The following is a 19379-nucleotide window of genomic DNA, read 5'->3' on the forward strand; positions in this document are numbered from 1 at the left end:
AATACAGCATCGTGTACCAGTTGGTTATGAAGTTGTACTGTGATAAGCAATGGAGTTTTATTGAGAAAATACTAATGAGCAATAAATGCCTGCAGTGAAAAGGGTAACATCTGGTCTGCATTTGACTTCACACATGAGAGCTGTTTGGCCTGACTTCCTGCCAAATCCCACAGCGTTTGAGATCATGGGACATGAAGAAGATGGAAATCCCTGGGTTAGCATCTCAAAACACTGAGCCACACTTGTGAGCAGAAGAGGGGAGTCTGTCCCTTCAGAGCTCTGCTGTGCCATGGGCACTGCCCTAAGGCTGGGACTCGACACTAAAGCACTGGAAGATTCGACGTTTGCAAGCAATTCCTGACTAATCAAGATCAAATATGCTCCTCTTGCAGGTAATAGTTTTTATTTGTGCTCTAAAAACCTTTCTTTTCTAGGAGTAAGGCTTTGGTTAGGATTCAGAGGGATTTGACTCACTAAATACTGCCTGTGACTGTATACGGACACATGGGTGGCTTTTGGTGGTTAAATAAAGGAACCAGCTCTAAATCCCCTGTGCTGGGCACTGGTGAGGCCACATCTCCAGGGCTGTGTCCAGCTCTGGGCCCCTCATGACAAGAAGGACATTGAGGCAGAGCATGTCCAGGGAAGGGAATGGAGCTGGGGAAGGGTCTGGAGCAGCAGGAGCAGCTGGAGGAGCTGGGGGGGCTCAGCCTGGAGAAAAGGAGGCTCAGAGGAGACCTTTTCATTCTCTGCAACCCCTGACAGGAGGGGGAGCCGGGGGGTGTCGGGCTCTGCTCTCAGGGAACAAGGGACAGGAGGAGAGGGAACGGCCTCCAGCTGTGCCAGGGGACAGGTTGGACATCAGGAGGAATTTCTCCCTGGAAAGGGTGGTCAGGCACTGGCAGGGGCTGCCCAGGGAGGTTTGGAGTGCCCAGCCCTGGAGGTGTCCAGGGAAGGCCTGGCCGTGGCACTCAGTGCTCTGGGCTGGGGACAAGGAGGGGAGCGAGCACAGGGGGGACTTGGAGATCCTGGTGAGCTTTTCCAACTTAAGGGATTCTTTGATTCCGTGTATAACCTGTGTACAGCCGTTGTATAGCCAGTGTATAACCCGTGTACAGCTGGTGTATAACCCCTGTATATCCCCTGTCCATGCCTGTGTCCAGCTGGTGTATAACCCCTGTATATCCCGTGTCCATGCCGTGTCCATGCCGTGTCCGTGCCGTGTATAACCCGTGTCCGTGCCGTGTCCATGCCGTGTCTAACCCGTGTCCGTGCCGTGTCCAGCCGGTGTCTAACCCGTGTCCATGCCGTGTTCCTCCCCTGTCCGTGCCTGTCCCAGCCGTGCCGGTCCCAGCCGTGCCGGTGTCTCCGCGCTCTGCCCCAGGCGCGGCGCTCGATGCGCTCGGGCGCGGCTGGCGGTGCCTGTGCCCGGGCGGTGCCGTGCCCGGCCATGGCGGGGCTGAGCCGGGCCCTGAGCCGGGCCCTGCCGAGCCGGGCTCTGCTGGCTCTGCCGAGCCGGGCCGTTCTGTGCCGGTCGCTGTGCCGGGCGGCGGCGCGGCCCGGGCGGGTCCCCGGGGCCCGGCCGTGGGGCTGGGGGCTGGCGCTGGGGCTGGCCGTGGGGGTCCGGGGCGAGGCGGACGGCGGGCGGGAGGAGGAGCCGCCGCCCCCGCGGGGCTTCGGCGCGGCCGTGGAGCGGAGCAGGGACCTGCTGCGGAGGGTCAAGGTGTGAGGGGAGCGCTGCTCGGGCCGGGTCGATGCGGGGCTGTGGCACAGTGTGGGGCACTGCGAGCAGGGGCGGCCCTAAAGGCTCAGGCAAGAGCCGTGTGAGGACACTGAGGGCACTGGGTGCTGTTCAGCTGGAGAAGAGACTGAGGGGACACCTCACTGCAGTCACAACTGCCTGAGGAGGGGCAGGACCGAGCTCTGCCCTGTGGGGAGCAGGGACAGCCCCCAGGGAATGGCTGGAGCTGTGTCAGGGCAGGCTCAGGGTGGATCTCAGGAAAGGTTCTTCCCCCAGAGGGTGGTTGGCACTCAACAGGCTCCCCAGGGCAGTGGGCACAGCCCCAAGGCTACCAGAGCTGCAGGAGGGTTTGGATGATCCTCTGGGGCTCAGGGTGGGATTGTTGGGGTGGGCCTGTGCAGGACTGAGGGTTGGACTGGATGGTCCTCGTGGATCCCTTCCAACTCAGCGTAATCTGGGATTCTGTTTAAAAAGTACATTGTGGTTACTTTGAAAATCCAGCTGAAGCTCCTCTGAAGTCCTGCTTGCCAATAGGTGATGCAGTTTGCCTGTTGCATATTAACTCTGTCATGGTTTGTTTCTGTTCAGTTCTTCCTACATGTCCTGTTCCCTAACTGGGTTGAATTATTAAAGAAATTATTTATGTGGTTATTGTTGTAAGGTGTGTTTTTCCCAGAGGCTGGATAAAAATGACAGCATTGCAAAAGCAGTTTTAAATGTGCTCTGTCTGGTGTTTTTTGACAGGATGAAGCAGGAATCCCAGGTATAATAGTTGGAGTTTCTGTGGATGGAAAGGAAGTGTGGTCAGAAGGTCAGTGTATGGGGGGAGTAGTTGTGCCTGTTGTGGAGAGCTGATGAACATTTAAAAAATGAACAATTCAGACACTCCAATCAATAGATAATTTGTCTGGTAGAACTGTATGTAGGAGGTAAAGAAATGTTCTCCCCACAGGGACTTAATAGTCAAAATAAAAATGGTTCACATTTGTTGACCTGTCTCCCATCTCTGGGCTGAGGTGCAGATTTTTCCTGGGAAGGTGCTGGGATTTAACAGGTGTCATCCTTTCAGAAATTGCGAGTGATTGTTCTGATTACACAGTGTAGGTTTAAGCAGAACATGTTAGTACTGCTCATATTGTGTAGACATTTGATGTAAAAAACCCCCCTAAAAACATGTGTCTGTTTTCAGAAACATTTTCATGAGTTTCAAAACCCCAATATGTTGGTTACAACTTAAATTAAAGCACTAAATGGCAACATATTTCATTTTATCTTTTATAGAAGTTGAAGAAAAAAGTCTACTACAATAAAAAGTTATTAACTCGATTGAAGCAGGAGCTGGCATAGTCCAATGCTTCATATCCCAGTTTAGCTGGAGGAAAAACATTTAAGGGGCCAGTAAATCACTGCATATAATGAATCCAGCCTGTGTCTGTGCCAAGCACCTACCAGAGTGTTGTGTTTTCCCAAAGGTCTGGGCTATGCTGACGTGGAGAACCGTGTCCTGTGTAAGCCAGAGACCATCATGAGAATCGCCAGCATTAGCAAGTGTCTCACAATGATGGCAGTGGCTAAACTGTGGGAAGAGGGGAAACTGGATTTAGATGCTCCAGTGCAGAAATATGTCCCTGAATTTCCAGAAAAGGTCTACGAGGGTGAAAAGGTATGTAATTGTTTATCAGTAACAATTAATTAAGGGTTTTTTTTTTAGATTTCAGTTCCTGTCACTGCATAGCTCTCTGTGTACAGGTGCCTGCTTCTGGACCTATTCCTGTAAAACACCAAAAATCATTTAGACAAGTACTGATGTTGCTGCTCAGAAAAGCAGTGCTGGAAATTCAGGCCTGCGGTTTTATATCAAGTGTGTAGCGTGTACATATATATGTATATATTTTTATTGGGTTTAATACAGATATTTAAGAGGTCTCGCCTGTTCCTTGTCGTGGTGAATTTAACTTGTTGGGTGATTTTGGTGCATATGTTTTAGTGAAGGGAGCTCCCATTATCCTGTGTCCCAGGTCACTATTACGACCAGACTGTTGGTTTCACACCTCAGTGGGATCCGTCACTACGAAAAAGACATCGCAAAAGTAAAAGAAGAGAAGGAAAAGGCAAACAGAGCACTGAGGCCAACAAAACCCCAGCAGGATAAAGAACAAAGAGAAGGCAAAGGGACTGAAAAACCTGATTCTGCCAAACCAAGGAAAGAACAGGACGGTGAGACGAGAAGCCGGAACTCAAAACCTGGCAGGAGGGACAGGGAGTTTGAGCAGGAAGAGTATTACTTGAAGGAAAAATTTGAAAGTGTGATTGACTCACTGAAGATATTTAAAAATGATCCTTTATTCTTTAAACCAGGTGAGTTTCTATTAATTTAGACCAGAGTGTGCTCTTCTGGTGAGATAATGTGTTTCAAATAGTTTTATCTGTTATGAGGATGGTGGAGTCCAGCAAAGTGTTTGTGTGGGGGCTTTGTTCTCTTCTGCAGTACAGAATTTCCTGGGGTTTAGTATCATAAGCTTGTGATTCACATCATATTAAACTGAGGGTGGAGAGTTAATCTGTTAATTGATTATTCACTCCTATATAAAGCTGTTATTCCATTTAAGCATCATGCCATTAATGGGTTTTTTTCCCTTTCTCCTTGTGTTTCTTCAAGGCAGTCAGTTCTTGTACTCAACATATGGCTTTACTCTCTTAAGTGCTGTTGTGGAGAGAGCTGCAGGACAAAAATTTACAGACTATATGCTGAAAATGTTTCGTGATCTGGATATGCTGTCCACTGTACTGGATGACAATGAAGCAATGATATATAACAGAGCAAGGTAAGCAAGGATGAAACTTGGTTTTTTCCCCCAACAACTGTTGCTCTTTCTGCCTTTATTAATCCAATTGAATTAACAATGTGTGACATTTTTTCCAGACTTATAAATGAAGTGTTGTATGTTATCTCCAAGTTAGTCATGGAGCTGCTTCCAATACCATGGCATTGGTTCTGTAATTAGTGTAAAATAACAGAGTAGGAAATATAGTGTTTCTTGTTGTAAGAGTAAATATGGGGGAAGTGGGAAGGGTGTCTTGGAAATTTACCTTTACTTTGGGTACAAATAAGCACATAAATGTAAATACAGTAAAATAAGGAGTAACCAGGAGTTTATACTGGAATTTGTGGTTGTCTTGGTTTGCTTAATATACTGGCATTTTAAGAGTTCCATGGGATTGTAACAGTCTCACAATAACACAGGGTTTTCATAAATCAGATTGCATTATCAATTTTGACCAGAATTAAAGTTCTGTTTAACACAGAACGTGCTTTACCAGTTGATTTTTTAAAAATTAATTTAACATGGACCCCCTCCCCTGCAAAAAATCCCTAAAAAAACAAAACCCAAAAAAACCTGAACAAAGAAAAAAAAACCCCACCCACACAAAACAAACCCAGAGCAATCTGTAACTGGATAATCCATTCCAATATGGTGGGTAAGGCTGGAATTTCTTGTCTGTCTCTCCTTTTATTTTATTGACCTTCCCATCTGGGCTCTGAAATTGGTTATTAACTCACCTGTTCAATATTTTATAAACTGAAATATGGTAGGGATGAAAGATTTGGGGCAGATGCTGTTCTGGGAGTCTTTTTTGAGCTGTTAATTGTTAAGCAAAACTGAGATGCTGATGTGATGGGTTTGCTTCCACAAATAGTAGCTTGGTGCCTCAAAATAGAATGTATTGACATGCTGAGGTTTGTTTAATGGTTTGGTTGTACTATGTTTAACTGATAGGAAAATGTTTAAAAATCCATGTTCTGGATCTTTTAGAGGTGTAAGGCAGGCATTTCAGTGCCTTTGTAACAAAGGTTTTTTGTGATCAGAACACTCACTGTGGGGGCAATGAGATAGTGAATCACTGGCAGAGCTGATGGTTGTCTTGGATCTTGGACCATTCATCTCTCTTTGCCTCAGCCTCTGATTTTTGATATTGTAACTTCCAGAAGTTTCCTAAAACCTTTCCAATATAAGTGCCCACTAGATAGGGTTCCTTTTCAGAACTCCCCAAGTGGACCTTATGTGGTCTAAAAACCACAGGTTGAAACTCGGTGGGTTATCCAACAATTCAATGTTCCTTCTCACGTGTCGTATGGAATGAATCCAGTCACGATTGGACCGTTTCTTTCCAAAGCACAGTTCATTCTGCACTGCTGCTGTGCTGTTCCTCACAGCTCATTCTGCAGCTCTGCTTGGCAGTTGTTAATTTGTGTTTTGCAAGGCTCTTTCGTGCTTCTTGCTTTGTTGTAGAACATGGCAACCAGAATGGGACACTGAGGGAATCAGTCAGAGCAGTCACCTGAGACTTCAGTGACGTTTCTGCTCTGATAATCATGGGGTAGTTGTAGGATTCTTCTTTCTTTAAACTACTTCAAATCTAGTACAGGGATTTAAGAAAAAAATCTGTGTTGGCTGATCTATTGATTTCTGTTATATCTTATTTGTATATTGCCTTTATTCTTAGTAGAAGAGTAAGTAGGACTGGCACTTGTATTGAGACCAAGCTTCTAACCAAAGAAGTGACTTAAGTTGTTGCTTTCCTGTCTGAATTTCATGTTGATTTTTCTGCAATAAATATGTTCAAGAGTAACATATTTAAAAAAAAAACCTCAGCAAGCTAATACGTGCTCAGTTTGCTCTTTTAAGGTAGGGCAGCTTAAAATGGTTGTGCACAGTACCCGAGAGTGACAAGTTGAATGTTCTTGGTTTGTAGGTGTTATGTTTACAACAAAAAGGGTCGGCTGGTCAACGCACCCTACGTGGACAACTCCTACAAGTGGGCTGGTGGTGGCTTTCTGTCCTCAGTGGGGGACCTCCTGAAGTTTGGCAATGCCTTGTTGTACAGTTACCAAGCCGGACAGTTTAAGAGCAGCGCTGGCAAACTCCTGCCCGGGTACCTCAAACCGGGCACGGTGTCCATGATGTGGACGCCGGTGCCAAAAACAGAGGTGTCGTGGGACAGGGACGGCAAATACGCCATGGCCTGGGCCGTGGTGGAGAAGCAGCAGCAGTGTGGCTGCTGCAGGCAGCAGAGACACTATGCATCCCACACCGGGGGGGCAGTGGGGGCGAGCAGTGTCCTCCTCATCCTGCCGGAGGAGCTGGGCCCCGGGGCCGGGGGGGCCCCGCCCAGGGGAGTGATTGTCACCATTGTGTGCAACATGCAGTCCGTGTCGCTCAGCGGCACCGCCTTAAGGATTGCCAGGGAATTCGACAGGGAAAAACGGGCACAGTGCCCAGACTGAGAGCCTGGCAGTGTGTGACAGAACCCACGTGCTGCAACAGGAACAGTGAAGGGAGGAGGTGGGATGGGGCTCCGAGATCACTGGGAATATGGGAAGAAAAGGCATCAAAAGTTCCCTTAATTAACCTCTGCTAATGGTGCTAAACTTACATGTAACTGGAATTCATCTCTCAGGGACGTTCCTAACTTACAGAAAAGGAGAATGTAACAGTCAAGTTTGACTTCCTCTAGTACATGTGTAAATATCATTGTATTAGCAGGTTATTTTTATCAACCAGTGAAACACTTGACCAAGATTTAAAAAAAACCCCTAGCATTGTTTTTTGCACTAAGTAGTACAAAAAATTATCTGCCTTTTGAGAAACTTCACACCTAGCTTTGAGCACACAAAGATGTTATTTGTTATTCTCACAGTTCCAGTCTGCCAAAACTGTTCAGTATTACTTTTTAAAGAAAAAATTTCACTGTTGATTTTTGTTTTCCCATAGCACGTTTCTTTTTTGTTTAAAAAAGCCAACAAAGCCCAAACCTTGATGCAAACCTCCAGAATGCAGGTTTATACCAGAAGCAGGCTTTTGTCAGAGCTGTGGATTGTTGAGAGTTAGAAAAGAATGAAGCTAGAGCAATGTAAGTACAAATCTTTTTGGTTTTCAGATGTTCTCTCATCCATTTTTATTGGACACAGAGACTGTGTGAAAATAATAGTTTACTGTGCAGTAAGGAGATTATTTCTACAGTCAGATGCACCCAAATGGCACAACGTGGTGAGCTGCCAAACTGTCCCTTTGCTTTTGAATGATCCACGTGCTAAGTTGGGAGCCAGAAATGGCACTGTATCCTGTAATGTAAATATTCCTTTGCACACAGGAGTTAGGAACTCAGTGAAATGTCAAGCCCATTCTTGAAGCCAGCAGTAGAAGTCTGACAGACTTGGGAGAGGTTTTTTGGAAAACCATCCTTTGCTCCAGTTGGAGATGTGCTTCAAGGAGTTACTTTGGCCCAAGGCTGAAAAAGAAACTGTCCTGTGTTCCAAAGAAGCATTTTCATAGAATCATAGGAGCAATAAGATTAGAAAAGACCTCCAATATCATCGACTCCAAGCTGTGGCAACTGGATCAGAGCACTCAGTGCCTCGTCCAGTTCGTTCCTTGGACACCTCCAGGGTCGGTGACTCCACCACCTCCCTGGGCAGCCCCTTCCAGTGCCTGAGCACCCTTTCAGTGAAGAAATTCTTCCTGATGTCCAACCTGAATGTCCCCTGGTGCAGCTTGAGGCCATTTCCTCTTGTTCTATTGCTGGTTCCTGGGAGCAGAGCCCAACTCCCAAGCTCCTCCCCCTCCTTTCAGGGAGTTGTAGAGAGTGCTGAGGTCACCCCTGAGCCTCCTCCTCTCCAGGCTGAGCCCCCCCAGCTCCCTCAGCTGCTCCTCATGAGATTTGTGCTCCGGACCCTTCCCCAGCTCCACTGTCCTTCTCTGGACTCACTCATGTCTTCATTGGACTTCTCAATGTCTTCATTGAATTCACTTGAGGTGTGAGATTCTCTAATCTTTAATTTTACTATAGGAATATAGTAACACATAGGATCTCCAAAATTTTGCCCCAAAGATTAACCCCCACCTCACTTCCCCTGCAGTTGCATCAGACACTGTTTGCAGGCTGAGACAGAATGGAGTATCTTGTCATGAAATATCTTCCACTACTTACTTCCCTGCACTCTTTTGCAGCTCTGCTTCTCTGAATTTAGGGAACAAGATGTCTTGGATAACAGCTAGCAGAAAACAGCTCTACCTGCCTCTTTCCCAAGTTAGTGCTTTCAGTATTGGCTTCCTAGTTGTTACCTGCCCCGTGATGAACATTCTGCTGCCACCTCTGTTCCCAGGGGGCCTGTGGTAACATTTATCACCCAGCACTGACAAACCAAGACATTTAATATTTTGTGGGATCAGTGTTTTACCTACATTTTTAATTGAAGCTAGTAGGACTGCTTTAGTTTACTCTTCATCATTTAATCATTCTTGTGCCTTAAAACAGTCAAAGCTTATACCTAAACCATTTGCTTGGGGTTTCTGGCCCACTCAGCAAAACTTCACTTTTTTTATTCGTTAATGATGTCATTAATAATTGTCTTTATCTCAAGACTATCCAATCAGTGAAGAAACAGAGAGAACCCTTCTGGATGAGCTTTCATTGGCCAGGCAGTAAATTATCTCCCCTTCCACTGCAGTGTGAGTATTATCTGACAGTTCCAATACGGAAAGACTGGAGGTGAGCATCATCTGCAACAGCAGCTTATTTTTCCTACCCAGTCTTGAGCACCTCCTGCCTGGTAAACCTGCAGCAGCAGAAGCCATTGCTTGTTTTACACAGGGCATGACAATAAAAAGCTCTGAGTTAGTTGTTTTCATGTTCAAGGACATGAATAGAAATAGACCAAACAAAATGTTTTGAACATAGAAAATCTGAAAAGTAACGCTTGCTCTAGGATTTCTAGCATATTTGGCTTGTATGATGCACCTGTTTGCAAATGGTATGTTTCTGAAAACAGCTTTGCACACCTGGGAGAAAAGAAGTTTCATTCACTGACTGTTGTGTGTGGGTTCAGAGAGAGATTCAGAACGTGGAAGGTGTAGGTTTATCCTTGTCTGCATGTGACCAAACACTAATAAATGTAAATATCTGAAGTAGGAAAGTGAATAATGGTAAGAACTAAGGCATCTCCAACACCAGGAGAGCACAGATAGTGTCTCACTCCCCATACAGAATATGTTTAGCCACCAGTTTTTATATGCATACCATGTTGTTTAGACTGTTCCTCCTGTAACTTAAGGCTTTCCAAAAGCCTCTGTTGTCACATGGGCAGTGCTGGAGATGCCATGATGTCTACATTTCATCTCCCAGTGCCTGGAACTAAAAGGGTCACTGCCATTCTCTGCTGTGGTGTTTACTAAATCATGAGTTCTTACATTTTGGGTAGAGGAAGAGAAGGCAGAGAGAGGGAGACTAAGAATTGGTCTGGCCTTGGCATCTGCATTCAGGTCACAACTGAACTAATAGTGCTGCTTTGATCTTTGTTCTGAAACCAGTTATTGGATGGACTGGCATTACAGGTGGGAAACTGGTCAATTAAGAGCAACTTTCATGATAAACTTATTCCTGTTTGAACCTTTATTGTGGAAACATGGTATGGCACTGACACAAAACTGTACTTCCCTTAGAAGACATGCATATGCCATTGGAATATCTGTTTCTGTAGCAAACACCTGCCTTTTGAATCTGCTAATTACAAGTGTTCACTGCTTGAAATAACTGAAATAAAACCTTGCAAATGCAACCACTTGTTATATCAGGTTTTGTTGTTTTGTTTTTTTTATTGACTAGAAATGTGCAACTTTTAAAAGTCATAAAAAAAATACTGGTTAAATAGAAATTAGCTCACCAAGACACCTGATCCTCTGAAAGAGATGTGGATGCATAACTTGAGATATTATTTAGTAAAATAAGATCTGCAAGATTTTATTTGAATGTTTTCTCATGGTTAAAAACATAAACCCATTTTTAACAGCCATTTAGAAAGGCATGGCTTTAAGAAACCTAATTAAACCCATTTCTTCACTGCAAAAAGGTAATTATTTATTGTCACTATTTAATACTGAAAATAGGCAGGTTTTTAATGACTAGATGCCATTCACAGCTCTTAGTGTAGTCCTGACTTACTGCTGCTTATGTACCATATGCCTTCTCTGTCCTGAGTGCTTTCAGAGTTTTGCAAAAGTCTCCTTTATTTTTTTGGTGTATAGAAACCTCAGTGTAGAAAGCCAAATGCAGTCTAGAGACCAAAGCAGAGGGAGGGGAAAACCCTGCATTCCAGAGAAACAGCTGGACACGGGTGAGTAACTTCACATTTTTATTGATCACCACGTGACAAATCACCAACGTGGTGAAGGGATTACACTGAAAGCAAAGGAGCCATTTTAAGTCTATCCAGCTTTCACAACCCTTGCAGTTAGGGCAGCTGAAGGAATAAAATATGCAAAATACATTCTTAAAGCAGATTCTGTCACTGTATGCGTTATGTTGCTGTAGTTGATGATTAACAAGGGGAAGGATGCAGCCAAGTCCGAGGCTTTTACCACTCTTTGGAAGGGAAATTACAAAAATAGAGCTCAGCTGTCTGCAAACTTCCAGGAAAAACTTGCACTTCAAATCATTTATTGAAAAAGATTCCAGCAGATTAGTCAGCAATAGCAGGTAATTTTTACAAAATCAGTCATAATTACATTGTTGTAGTAAGAGGCATTTTTAAACTGGTAAGGCTTTCAGGAACACAGATCCAGACCCACGTGCTTGAAGTGTTCAGTGTTGCTTTCTTCTAAATGAACAGCCTGTGAAGGAAGCACATAGCACAGATGTGAACAGTCCTTAAATGGTTACACTGCCTTGAAAATCTGTCCATCCAGGGTAAAGAGGAAAAGCTGATCCAGTAAATTCAAATTTCATGTACAAGAGGTGAAGTCAGCACTGTAAGTCTTCTCTAGCTCAACCAGAACAACATGGCTGTCACATAATTCATCTTAAGGTAAGACCAAAGTGTACTATTTTAAAATGTAATCTGTATGTATGTTTACCCTTTGTCCTTTAAACAAGAAATTAATGTAATCTGGATTTTAATTTCTTACACCCTGAAGTGATTCCAGTACATTCCAAGATACCGGTGTTATACCAGTTACCTGTATATAATTATCAGTGGTTATTTGTTACATTTGTAATTACACAAAGCAGATTTTTATTAAGGAGTGTGAGCCAGGGAACTGCCTTACAGCACTACTGCTTAAAAACAAGCAGGCAAGCCACCCAGAGTAGCAGTGGCACACAAGCACTTCAGCCTGCCAAAAGCACCCTCCTCCTCTGGTGGTGCTTTTGAACACTCTGAACATAGCTCAGAATTAAACAGCAGCTTTTATTACGTGACAAGTCAAGGCACCTAAAATGAAGTGTGTTTGATGACACTGTAGCTGTTTTAGCTGCCTTTTAAGAGCAAGAATCTGAGGAAAAATTCCCAATTCAGGGTCCATTAACAATGTATTTACTGGCCAACTGGAAGTGTTCCAGTATCAGTTTCCAGAATCAAAGATAAAATATTCGCAGGCTATAAAATGCATTTATATAAGTGGAATATTTAGGCAGTCTAACGTTGCCCCTTACCTTCTGTGAGCCTGGCTTTGCCCCCAGTGGGCTGACACAGCACAGTTGAGCACCCTACACACAGAACCACTGTCTGAGCGTGGCTGAACACGGTGGTGATCTTGTAGCATCCTGCAAAACAGCATCATTGAACTTTCCAGGGGGTATTTGCAGTGTGGTTTTATTGTGTGTGTTACTCAGACACTCCAAGTACACCTGCCCAAAAATGCAGCTGTATTTCACTGCACAACACAGCAAGCCAAACGAAGCCAGTCGTGGTTGTGGACTGAAGTACCTGCTTTTCCTTACATGCACGGGAAAGCAAGTCGGGTAACTGAAACTTGGGACTCCCCATCCGAAAATCAACACAGCCCGAAGGCTGACAAGGCCTAATTTGCCTGTACTGTGTGTCCTGCAAAGAGGAGCAGTTCTGGATTAACCTTCTCTGCTAAACACAAAAACACACCTGCCCAGAGAAATATTTAACTTGTAACAGGAGAACACTGCTGTTGACAAAGCCTGGCAGCTGTGAATATAAACACTGCTGTTCCAACCTGTGTTTGTTTTCTGTTTAATCACTGGTACCGGTAAGGCAGGTGCTGGCTTGCATTCCATAAAGCCAACGTGACATTTAAATCAGAAGACTTGTACAAAGTACTTTCACTAATTCCTCATGCAATGCTTTTGCCTACAACTTATAAATGCCGTGACTTCAGAAAGAATGAAATCACTTATACAAAAAAAAAAAAGGGATTTTCACTGCTTTTCAGTTTTTCCCCCTGAAAAATACTCCAATTAGCCAAGAGGAATTTTTCGAGAGAGAAAACTTGTAAAGGATGTAATCTTTAATGTTGTCTTCTACTTGAAACTTGTGCTGTGGATGCTTTAAGGCACCCATTTAATCTCACTTTTTATACATGTTGTTTTTTTTTTTTTCCCTTACTTGCAAGGGTTTCATAAGGGGAAAAAAAAAAACAAGAAAAACTTCATGCCAGACCTCCAGAAACAATTCTGTTGTTAAAAAACCCCAAAGCAATATACAAAGCTTTATCTCTACAGAACAAACTTAGATTAAAAAGAAATAGATATTAAAAATGTATATAATATATAAAATACATATGTAATAAGCAGCTGTTTTATAAGGATTTATAGCACTCATAGTTTTGCGCCCTCCGCAAGGCGTAAACATTTTAAATACTTGCCCGGACATTTCACATCCATGAAGTAGGAGTTGGGGCTCTGCACGAGACGCTTCTTTTTGTGCTTTCTCTTCTCGTCCTCCAGGGAGGGGTGCACGAGGTCCTTGGCCAGCTGGGTGGGGGAGAGCAGAAGGGCCCTGCGTTACTGGGGCCGCACGGACAGCGAGCCCGCCCGGGGGGACGGACCGGCCGGCCCGGGGGCCGCGGGAGCCCGGGGGGCCGCCCCGCTCCCTTAATCACCCCCCGGCCCCGCGGTGCCCCCCGGTGCCCCGCGGTAATCGAGCCCCTCACCGGCATCTCCGCCGCGCTCCGTCCCGAGCGCCCGCCCCGCGCCGCCCCTTCCGCCCGCGGGGCCGCAACGCGCTCGGCGGGCCCGCCCCGGCACCGCCCGCCCGCGGGGGACACCTCCGGGCAGGACACCCGGGGGGACACCCGGAACGCCCAGCTTCGTCCGTTTCTGCCTTAGATGCTGACGAAGGTAGCGCCTGCATGTCACAGAATCACGGGATTGTTGGAAGGGACCTCTGGAGATTCCCCAGTCCAACCCCCTGCCCGGCCAGGGGCACCTGGAGCAGGTGCACAGGGACGCGTCCAGGTGGGTTTGAACGTCTCCAGAGAGGAGACTCCACACCCTCCCTGGGCAGCTGTTTCAGGGTCTGCCACCCTCAGTGTAAGGAAGTTCTTCCTTCTGTTGAGGTGAAACTTCTTGTGTTTTAGTTTATGGTCACTGGCCCTTATCCTGTCTCTGGGCACCACAGTAAAGTCTGGTACCATCCTCTTACACAACTCTAGGAGATATTTATATGTGTTAAGTGAGATCCCCTCTCACTCTCCTCTAGCTAACTAGGCCCAGTTCTCACAGTCTCTCCTCATCAGAGATGCTCCATACCCCAAATCATCTTTGTGGCCTCTGCTGGACCCTCTCCAGTAGCTCCATGTGTCCCTTGTACTGAGGAGCCCAGACCTGGACACGTCATTTCACACTAAATGACACACTGCACGAAGCTGTACCTATGTACGTGTGCTTTTGCAGTTTCCCACTGCCGTCAAAATGAAAGAGGCAGAAGAATTTCTGTTAGTTATCACTCCTATGCGAAAAAAAATACTGCAGATAGTGGAAATTAATTTTTTTTATATTTTTTTTTTTACTAATTCAAATATAATCGGTCAAACTGTAGTATTTAATCAGGCCTGGAACATTTAAAAGTGTAGTTCAATAGAAGTCCTCCTGGTGGCACAACAGACCTTACGAAAATCGGTGTCGAGCCAAGGCCTTTCTGAAGAGAGAACCGATGCACTTAGCAAAAGTTATTTGAGAAGTTTGCTATGAGCACGAGTGAGGGTGGAAGTTTTAGAGAGGCATATCTTTCTGACAGCAATATTGTCAAAGCTGGGAGGGCCTCTCCCCAGTGCTGACACTACACAGCTTTGACAACACTCTGCACCCCAAAGCCCTGCATTATTGTGCCACAACAGCCCCCTGTGTTGTAGCACCCCAAGCCAATATATTGCTTTATCTCTCTCCCTGTCACAGCCATTGTAACGGGGGAATGCTGTGTTAGCATTTTTGCCTTGTGTGCTGGGGTGGTGATGACACACAGACAGAGGTATTTTGGAAGTATTTCTTGTTGTATCATGGGGAATTTAATAGGAAAGGCTCTGACTCATACTTTCCTCTGCATGCTGTCCTGTGAAACCAGAACATAAACCAGTTACCAGCACAGAGTCAGTTCTTGAGTCTTAGCTGTCCCTACTACCTTGCAGTCCTTTTCAAATGTATCTTATTTATCTGCAAGCACAATGGAAAGGGGACAATCTATTAAGGCTGCTGATCCGGTATCTGAAGGAGAATGATGCTTTTCTTGTTTAATACTTTCACAATGTATAAGGCAGCACCAACAAAAAACCAGAACTTCTGACGTGCCACCCTCCTTCACCTCTTCCTCCTGGCCTTCCCCTCTTAAATGTCTTTCCTGCAAAGAGCTTCTGGTGCCTGAGGAAGACTTCAGAGTCACATTAAAAATTGGTTTCTGTGGAAGGAGGGGCACACAGGATGATCTGAAAACAGGATGTGCTTTGGACACATTCCTCTGTTTGGTTCTCTATTTTGGTTTTGCCTGGAGATTCATTTCCTTTTCGTAACTGCCTGTAGTTCAGTGACCTGCTGAATGAGTCAGTTCTAATGCATTACCTTCAGTCTTACAACTGAAGATTGGTTTTGAAGTTTACTCTTTAGAAATGAGAAATGCAGCACTGAGTGTAAGCTCTGAGTGAAGGAGAGCAATGCTGTCTGTACAACAATGGTGTGGCCTACAGAGAGATTCGGCTCTAAGAGAATGACTTCCTCTTTCCAGCCTTCTCCCAGCAAGCAAAGGCTTTGATCTCCTTTCAGAGAAAAGAGCAAGAAATGTTATGTGTCTGCCAGAATGACAACAGAAACGTCCCCAAAGCTGATCTGGAGACGTTCAGAAACAACATAATGACAGTTGGGGTTTCTGTGTGTTGGGAGTGTCTCTCCCTCGCTGTTTGGAGGCTGAACCGGTGTCTGTGGGGATGTGCACGGTGCTGGCTCCTGCTGGGCTGTACAGCACCAGCCCTCGCTGTGCCAGCCCCTGCTGACCCCGGTGCCACCCTGTTCTGCCCCACTTGTGCCCTCCTGCAGCTGACTCTGGGTGGGTCCTCGGGGCTTGCTGTCTGACGTGGTGAGAACTCGGGCTTTCGGGGGGTTACTGCAAATCCTCGTGTGAACTGGCTGTGGTCACTGAGTCAGTGTGTCATGAATGATTTCATACAAACAAATCACCCTAACAGTGCTTACAGTGGCTGTCTAGAGTACTGAAATGTGGAGGGTGTCTCTGCAGTACTGTCATTAAGACCATTTAGATTTCCATGCTCTAACCACCTCTAAGCTGCCCTCAGGATGAGCAGGTTCACTTCAAGTGGTGTGTTTGATCCAGAATGTATCAGCCTCTGGGTTTGCCTGCACTGCAGGATTAAGAATTATAATTTTAATTGATTATAAACTAGTGGTGTAAACTGTGGCATGTAATAATTAGGTTTAAATATGCTTATGCTGAGATAGTTCAGATTAACACTGGAACTCGAAGACAAGTCCGCTTTTAGCACTACTGTGATCACAGTAATTTCAAACCTTGAAATTAATGGGTTTTACAGATAAGACTCTAACAGTGCCTTTTCTTTCTGGAATTGAACTGTACATCCTTTGTGTAATTTCCTTTCCCAATAATGACTTGATTTAACCTCTTCTGTATAAATTTCTGCAGTATATTCACGTGGAAAATTCATTTATTTAGATCAGTAGAGTAAAGGAGAGCACTGTTCTTTGTATATTAAACCAATGCATAGATCTTCTTAAAACTAGGACTTGAAAGCAGGACATATCAACATATCAACATATCAACATATCAAATGCAGTGAGGGAAAGTGTAGAATGAGCACAGAAGTATCTACCTGCAGTGAAAGATGTATTTACTGGAACTGAGGAACAAGGGACACTTTCCTAAGGGAAAGTCACATGGTGGTCATCAAACAGTGAATTGCAGAGGCTCCTGCCAAGGTCAGAGTTGTTCTAGATATGCATCAGAAATGTTATGATATGAGCTAGCAGAGTCCAAAAGCTGAGGAGCAAAGCTCATGTTAATCATTTGTGCACAGGTGGCACTCAGGGCAAGACTGCCTTTTAAGATTATTTTTTAGTGCCAAAATAACAGGATCTTAGTTCTACCAACATGTTTTAAACTCTTCTTGGGTTTTTTTAAGCCTTGTACTTAAGCAATTAAGATGCAGAATTTCCTACAATTTTGTGTGCATTGAACAGAAGAGCTTGATTAAAGACAAGATTTTGACACATATCTCTTTTTGCTTAACCAGTCTCACCTTTGACCTGAGCCAGGGAAAAGGATGTTTGAAAGCTAGAAATAATGATGTCAGCTGAGAAACTAAAAATGAGAGTAGGAATGAAGTAACGATGTAATCAGCTTGGGTTTTTTCTTAGAAATGTAGGTGTTGGTAAACAGGTATTTTCTGTTTTTCTTAATGTGTATGCAGAGATTTTTGAATTTATTGCATATGAATAGAGGGAGTAATTACATTTTTTTATTCATATCAGTTCCTTTCTTTAACTGAGGGCTTTAACAGATGGACTTTACGTACACCTCGGTGACTAATGGAATCCTGCCATATCTTGGTCAGGACTCACCTCTTATTGGATGAACTTGAACTGTGGCACTGATCTCCCTTTGTGACAGGTGACCCGCCTGGTGAGCGAGGGAAAGGCTGGGGATGTGTCTTCCTGGTGATAACCGTGTCCCACGGGATTCTCCTGGAGAAGCTGCAGCTGGACAGGTGCACTCTTTGGCCAGGCCCAGAGAGGGGTGGGAATGGTGCCACATCCAGCTGGGACCAGCCACTAGTGGTGTTCTCCAGGGCTCAGGACTGGGCCCAGTCCTGCTTGGTATCTTTATTGATGATCTGGACAATTGAGGGCACCCTCAGTAAGTTCACAGATGACACTAAGGACCTGTTGGAAAGCAGGAAGGCTCTGCAGAGGGATCTGGACAGGCTGGATCCGTGGGCCAAGGCCAATTGTATGAGGTTCAACAAGGCCAAGTGCCAGGTCCTGCCCCTGGGTCACACCAACCCCCTGCAGCTCCAGGCTGGGACAGAGGGGCTGGAAAGCTGGGAAAGGCGCTGGGGGTGCTGGTGACAGAGGCTGGACATGAGCCAGGTGTGCCCAGGGGGGCAGGAGGCCAAAGGCCCCTGGGCTGGATCAGCAGCAGTGTGGACACAGGACCAGGACTGTCCTCCTGTACTCAGCACTGGTGAGGAAAAATCCTGTGTCCAGTTCTGGGCCCCTCGATTCAGGAACGACATTGAGAGGCTGGAGCAGATCCAGAGAAGGGAACAGAGCTGGGGAGGGTCTGGAGCACAAGTCTTATGAGGAGCGGCTGAGGGAGCTAGGGGGACTCAGCCTGGAGAAAAGGAGGCTCAGGGGGGACCTTCTGGCTCTGCAACTCCCTGACAGGAAGGGGAGCCGGGGGGGGATCAGGCTCTGCTCCCAGGGAACAGGGACAGGAGGAGAGGGAACGGCCTTCAGCTGTGCCAGGGGACAGTCAGGTTGGACATCAGGAGGAATTTCTCCCTGGAAAGGGTGGTCAGGCCTTGGCAGGGGCTGCCCAGGGAGGTTTGGAGTCCCAGCCCTGGAGGTGTCCAAGGCAGGCCTGGCCGTGGCACTCAGTGCTCTGGGCTGGGGACAAGGTGGTGGTCAGGCACGGGGGGACTCAATGGGCTGGGAGGGCTTTTCAAACCTTAATGATTCTATTCAGGCAAACTGTTAGGGTATTCATTTAGGGGTTGTAAAGGGTTTTAAAATTCTGCTTCTTTGCAGTGTATGAATCAGGATCAAACTGTTACGACCCTACCTGCTTTTACATCGAGACAGCAGGTGAGCCATAGTTTCAAACTCTTTCTATTTCCTTGGTGGTTCTCCTGTGCCAGAAAAAAACCGAATTGTTGTTGACTGTAATGCAATATAAACCAAATGTTCACTTTTCCATTTCAGTGCAATAGCAAAGACTCCAAAGGGTTTTCATGGAGCAGGAATCGTCGTGGTGTGGTTGTTGAACCTGAACAGCTCTGACAGTACCGCTCAAAGTTGTACTGACTTGTTGCAAGGTACGCAATTGTACGATTACAATTGTGGGAGATCAGGAAATGTAACTCCTCATTTTTACACCATGTTTTTAAAGTTCATGGTTAAGAAAACATCTGTCCCTTGGATCTGGCAAACTGGCACTTCTCCAGATCACAACAGAACGCAATATTGCGAAGCACCAGCGTAATTGAAGAGGGAAGTAATTTGCATTATTTCTCTATAAAAATCCTCCCGAGTAACAGATGGCGATGGCAAACATATTGCTCCAGAGACGTAGGAGAGCCTGTGTGTTCCATAA

The 19379-nt window shown here is 45.6% G+C and overlaps 2 protein-coding genes across 2 annotated transcripts; one reads left to right on the forward strand and one right to left on the reverse strand.

Moving 5' to 3' along the window:
- Nucleotides 1–1450: 1450 nt before the first annotated feature.
- Nucleotides 1451–10370, forward strand: LACTB (lactamase beta). The gene is made up of 6 exons (XM_050309703.1): nt 1451–1723; nt 2486–2552; nt 3214–3404; nt 3760–4099; nt 4401–4566; nt 6497–10370. Exons 1-6 carry the CDS (start codon nt 1451–1453, stop codon nt 7026–7028), a joined length of 1569 nt encoding a protein of 522 aa, XP_050165660.1. The 3' UTR covers nt 7029–10370.
- Nucleotides 10371–10918: 548 nt separating this feature from the next.
- Nucleotides 10919–13766, reverse strand: RPS27L (ribosomal protein S27 like). Its single transcript, XM_050309172.1, has 4 exons — nt 13699–13766; nt 13411–13519; nt 12230–12340; nt 10919–11409 (listed from the first exon to the last, which is right to left on the reverse strand). The coding sequence occupies exons 1-4, from the start codon at nt 13702–13704 to the stop codon at nt 11381–11383; spliced, it is 255 nt and encodes an 84-aa protein (XP_050165129.1). The 5' UTR covers nt 13705–13766; the 3' UTR covers nt 10919–11380.
- Nucleotides 13767–19379: the final 5613 nt, after the last annotated feature.

Source organism: Myiozetetes cayanensis, unplaced genomic scaffold (assembly GCF_022539395.1).
Source record: "Myiozetetes cayanensis isolate MyiCay16 unplaced genomic scaffold, myiCay2020 scf14, whole genome shotgun sequence".
NCBI classification, from domain to species: domain Eukaryota; kingdom Metazoa; phylum Chordata; class Aves; order Passeriformes; family Tyrannidae; genus Myiozetetes; species Myiozetetes cayanensis.

What these genes read in the sequence shown, in the direction of transcription:
- LACTB (XM_050309703.1), top strand. Translation starts at nt 1,451, where the DNA reads ATGGCGGGGCTGAGCCGGGCCCTGAGCCGGGCCCTGCCGAGCCGGGCT. An exon ending in AAAGGAAGTGTGGTCAGAAG is followed by an intron (nt 2,553 to 3,213) that starts GTCAGTGTATGG and finishes GTTTTCCCAAAG; the next exon opens with GTCTGGGCTATGCTGACGTG. An exon ending in ATGATATATAACAGAGCAAG is followed by an intron (nt 4,567 to 6,496) that starts GTAAGCAAGGAT and finishes CTTGGTTTGTAG; the next exon opens with GTGTTATGTTTACAACAAAA.
- RPS27L (XM_050309172.1), bottom strand. An exon ending in CATGGATGTGAAATGTCCGG is followed by an intron (nt 12,341 to 13,410) that starts GCAAGTATTTAA and finishes GCTGTTTTGCAG; the next exon opens with GATGCTACAAGATCACCACC. An exon ending in CAAAGCCAGGCTCACAGAAG is followed by an intron (nt 11,410 to 12,229) that starts GTAAGGGGCAAC and finishes CTTCCTTCACAG; the next exon opens with GCTGTTCATTTAGAAGAAAG.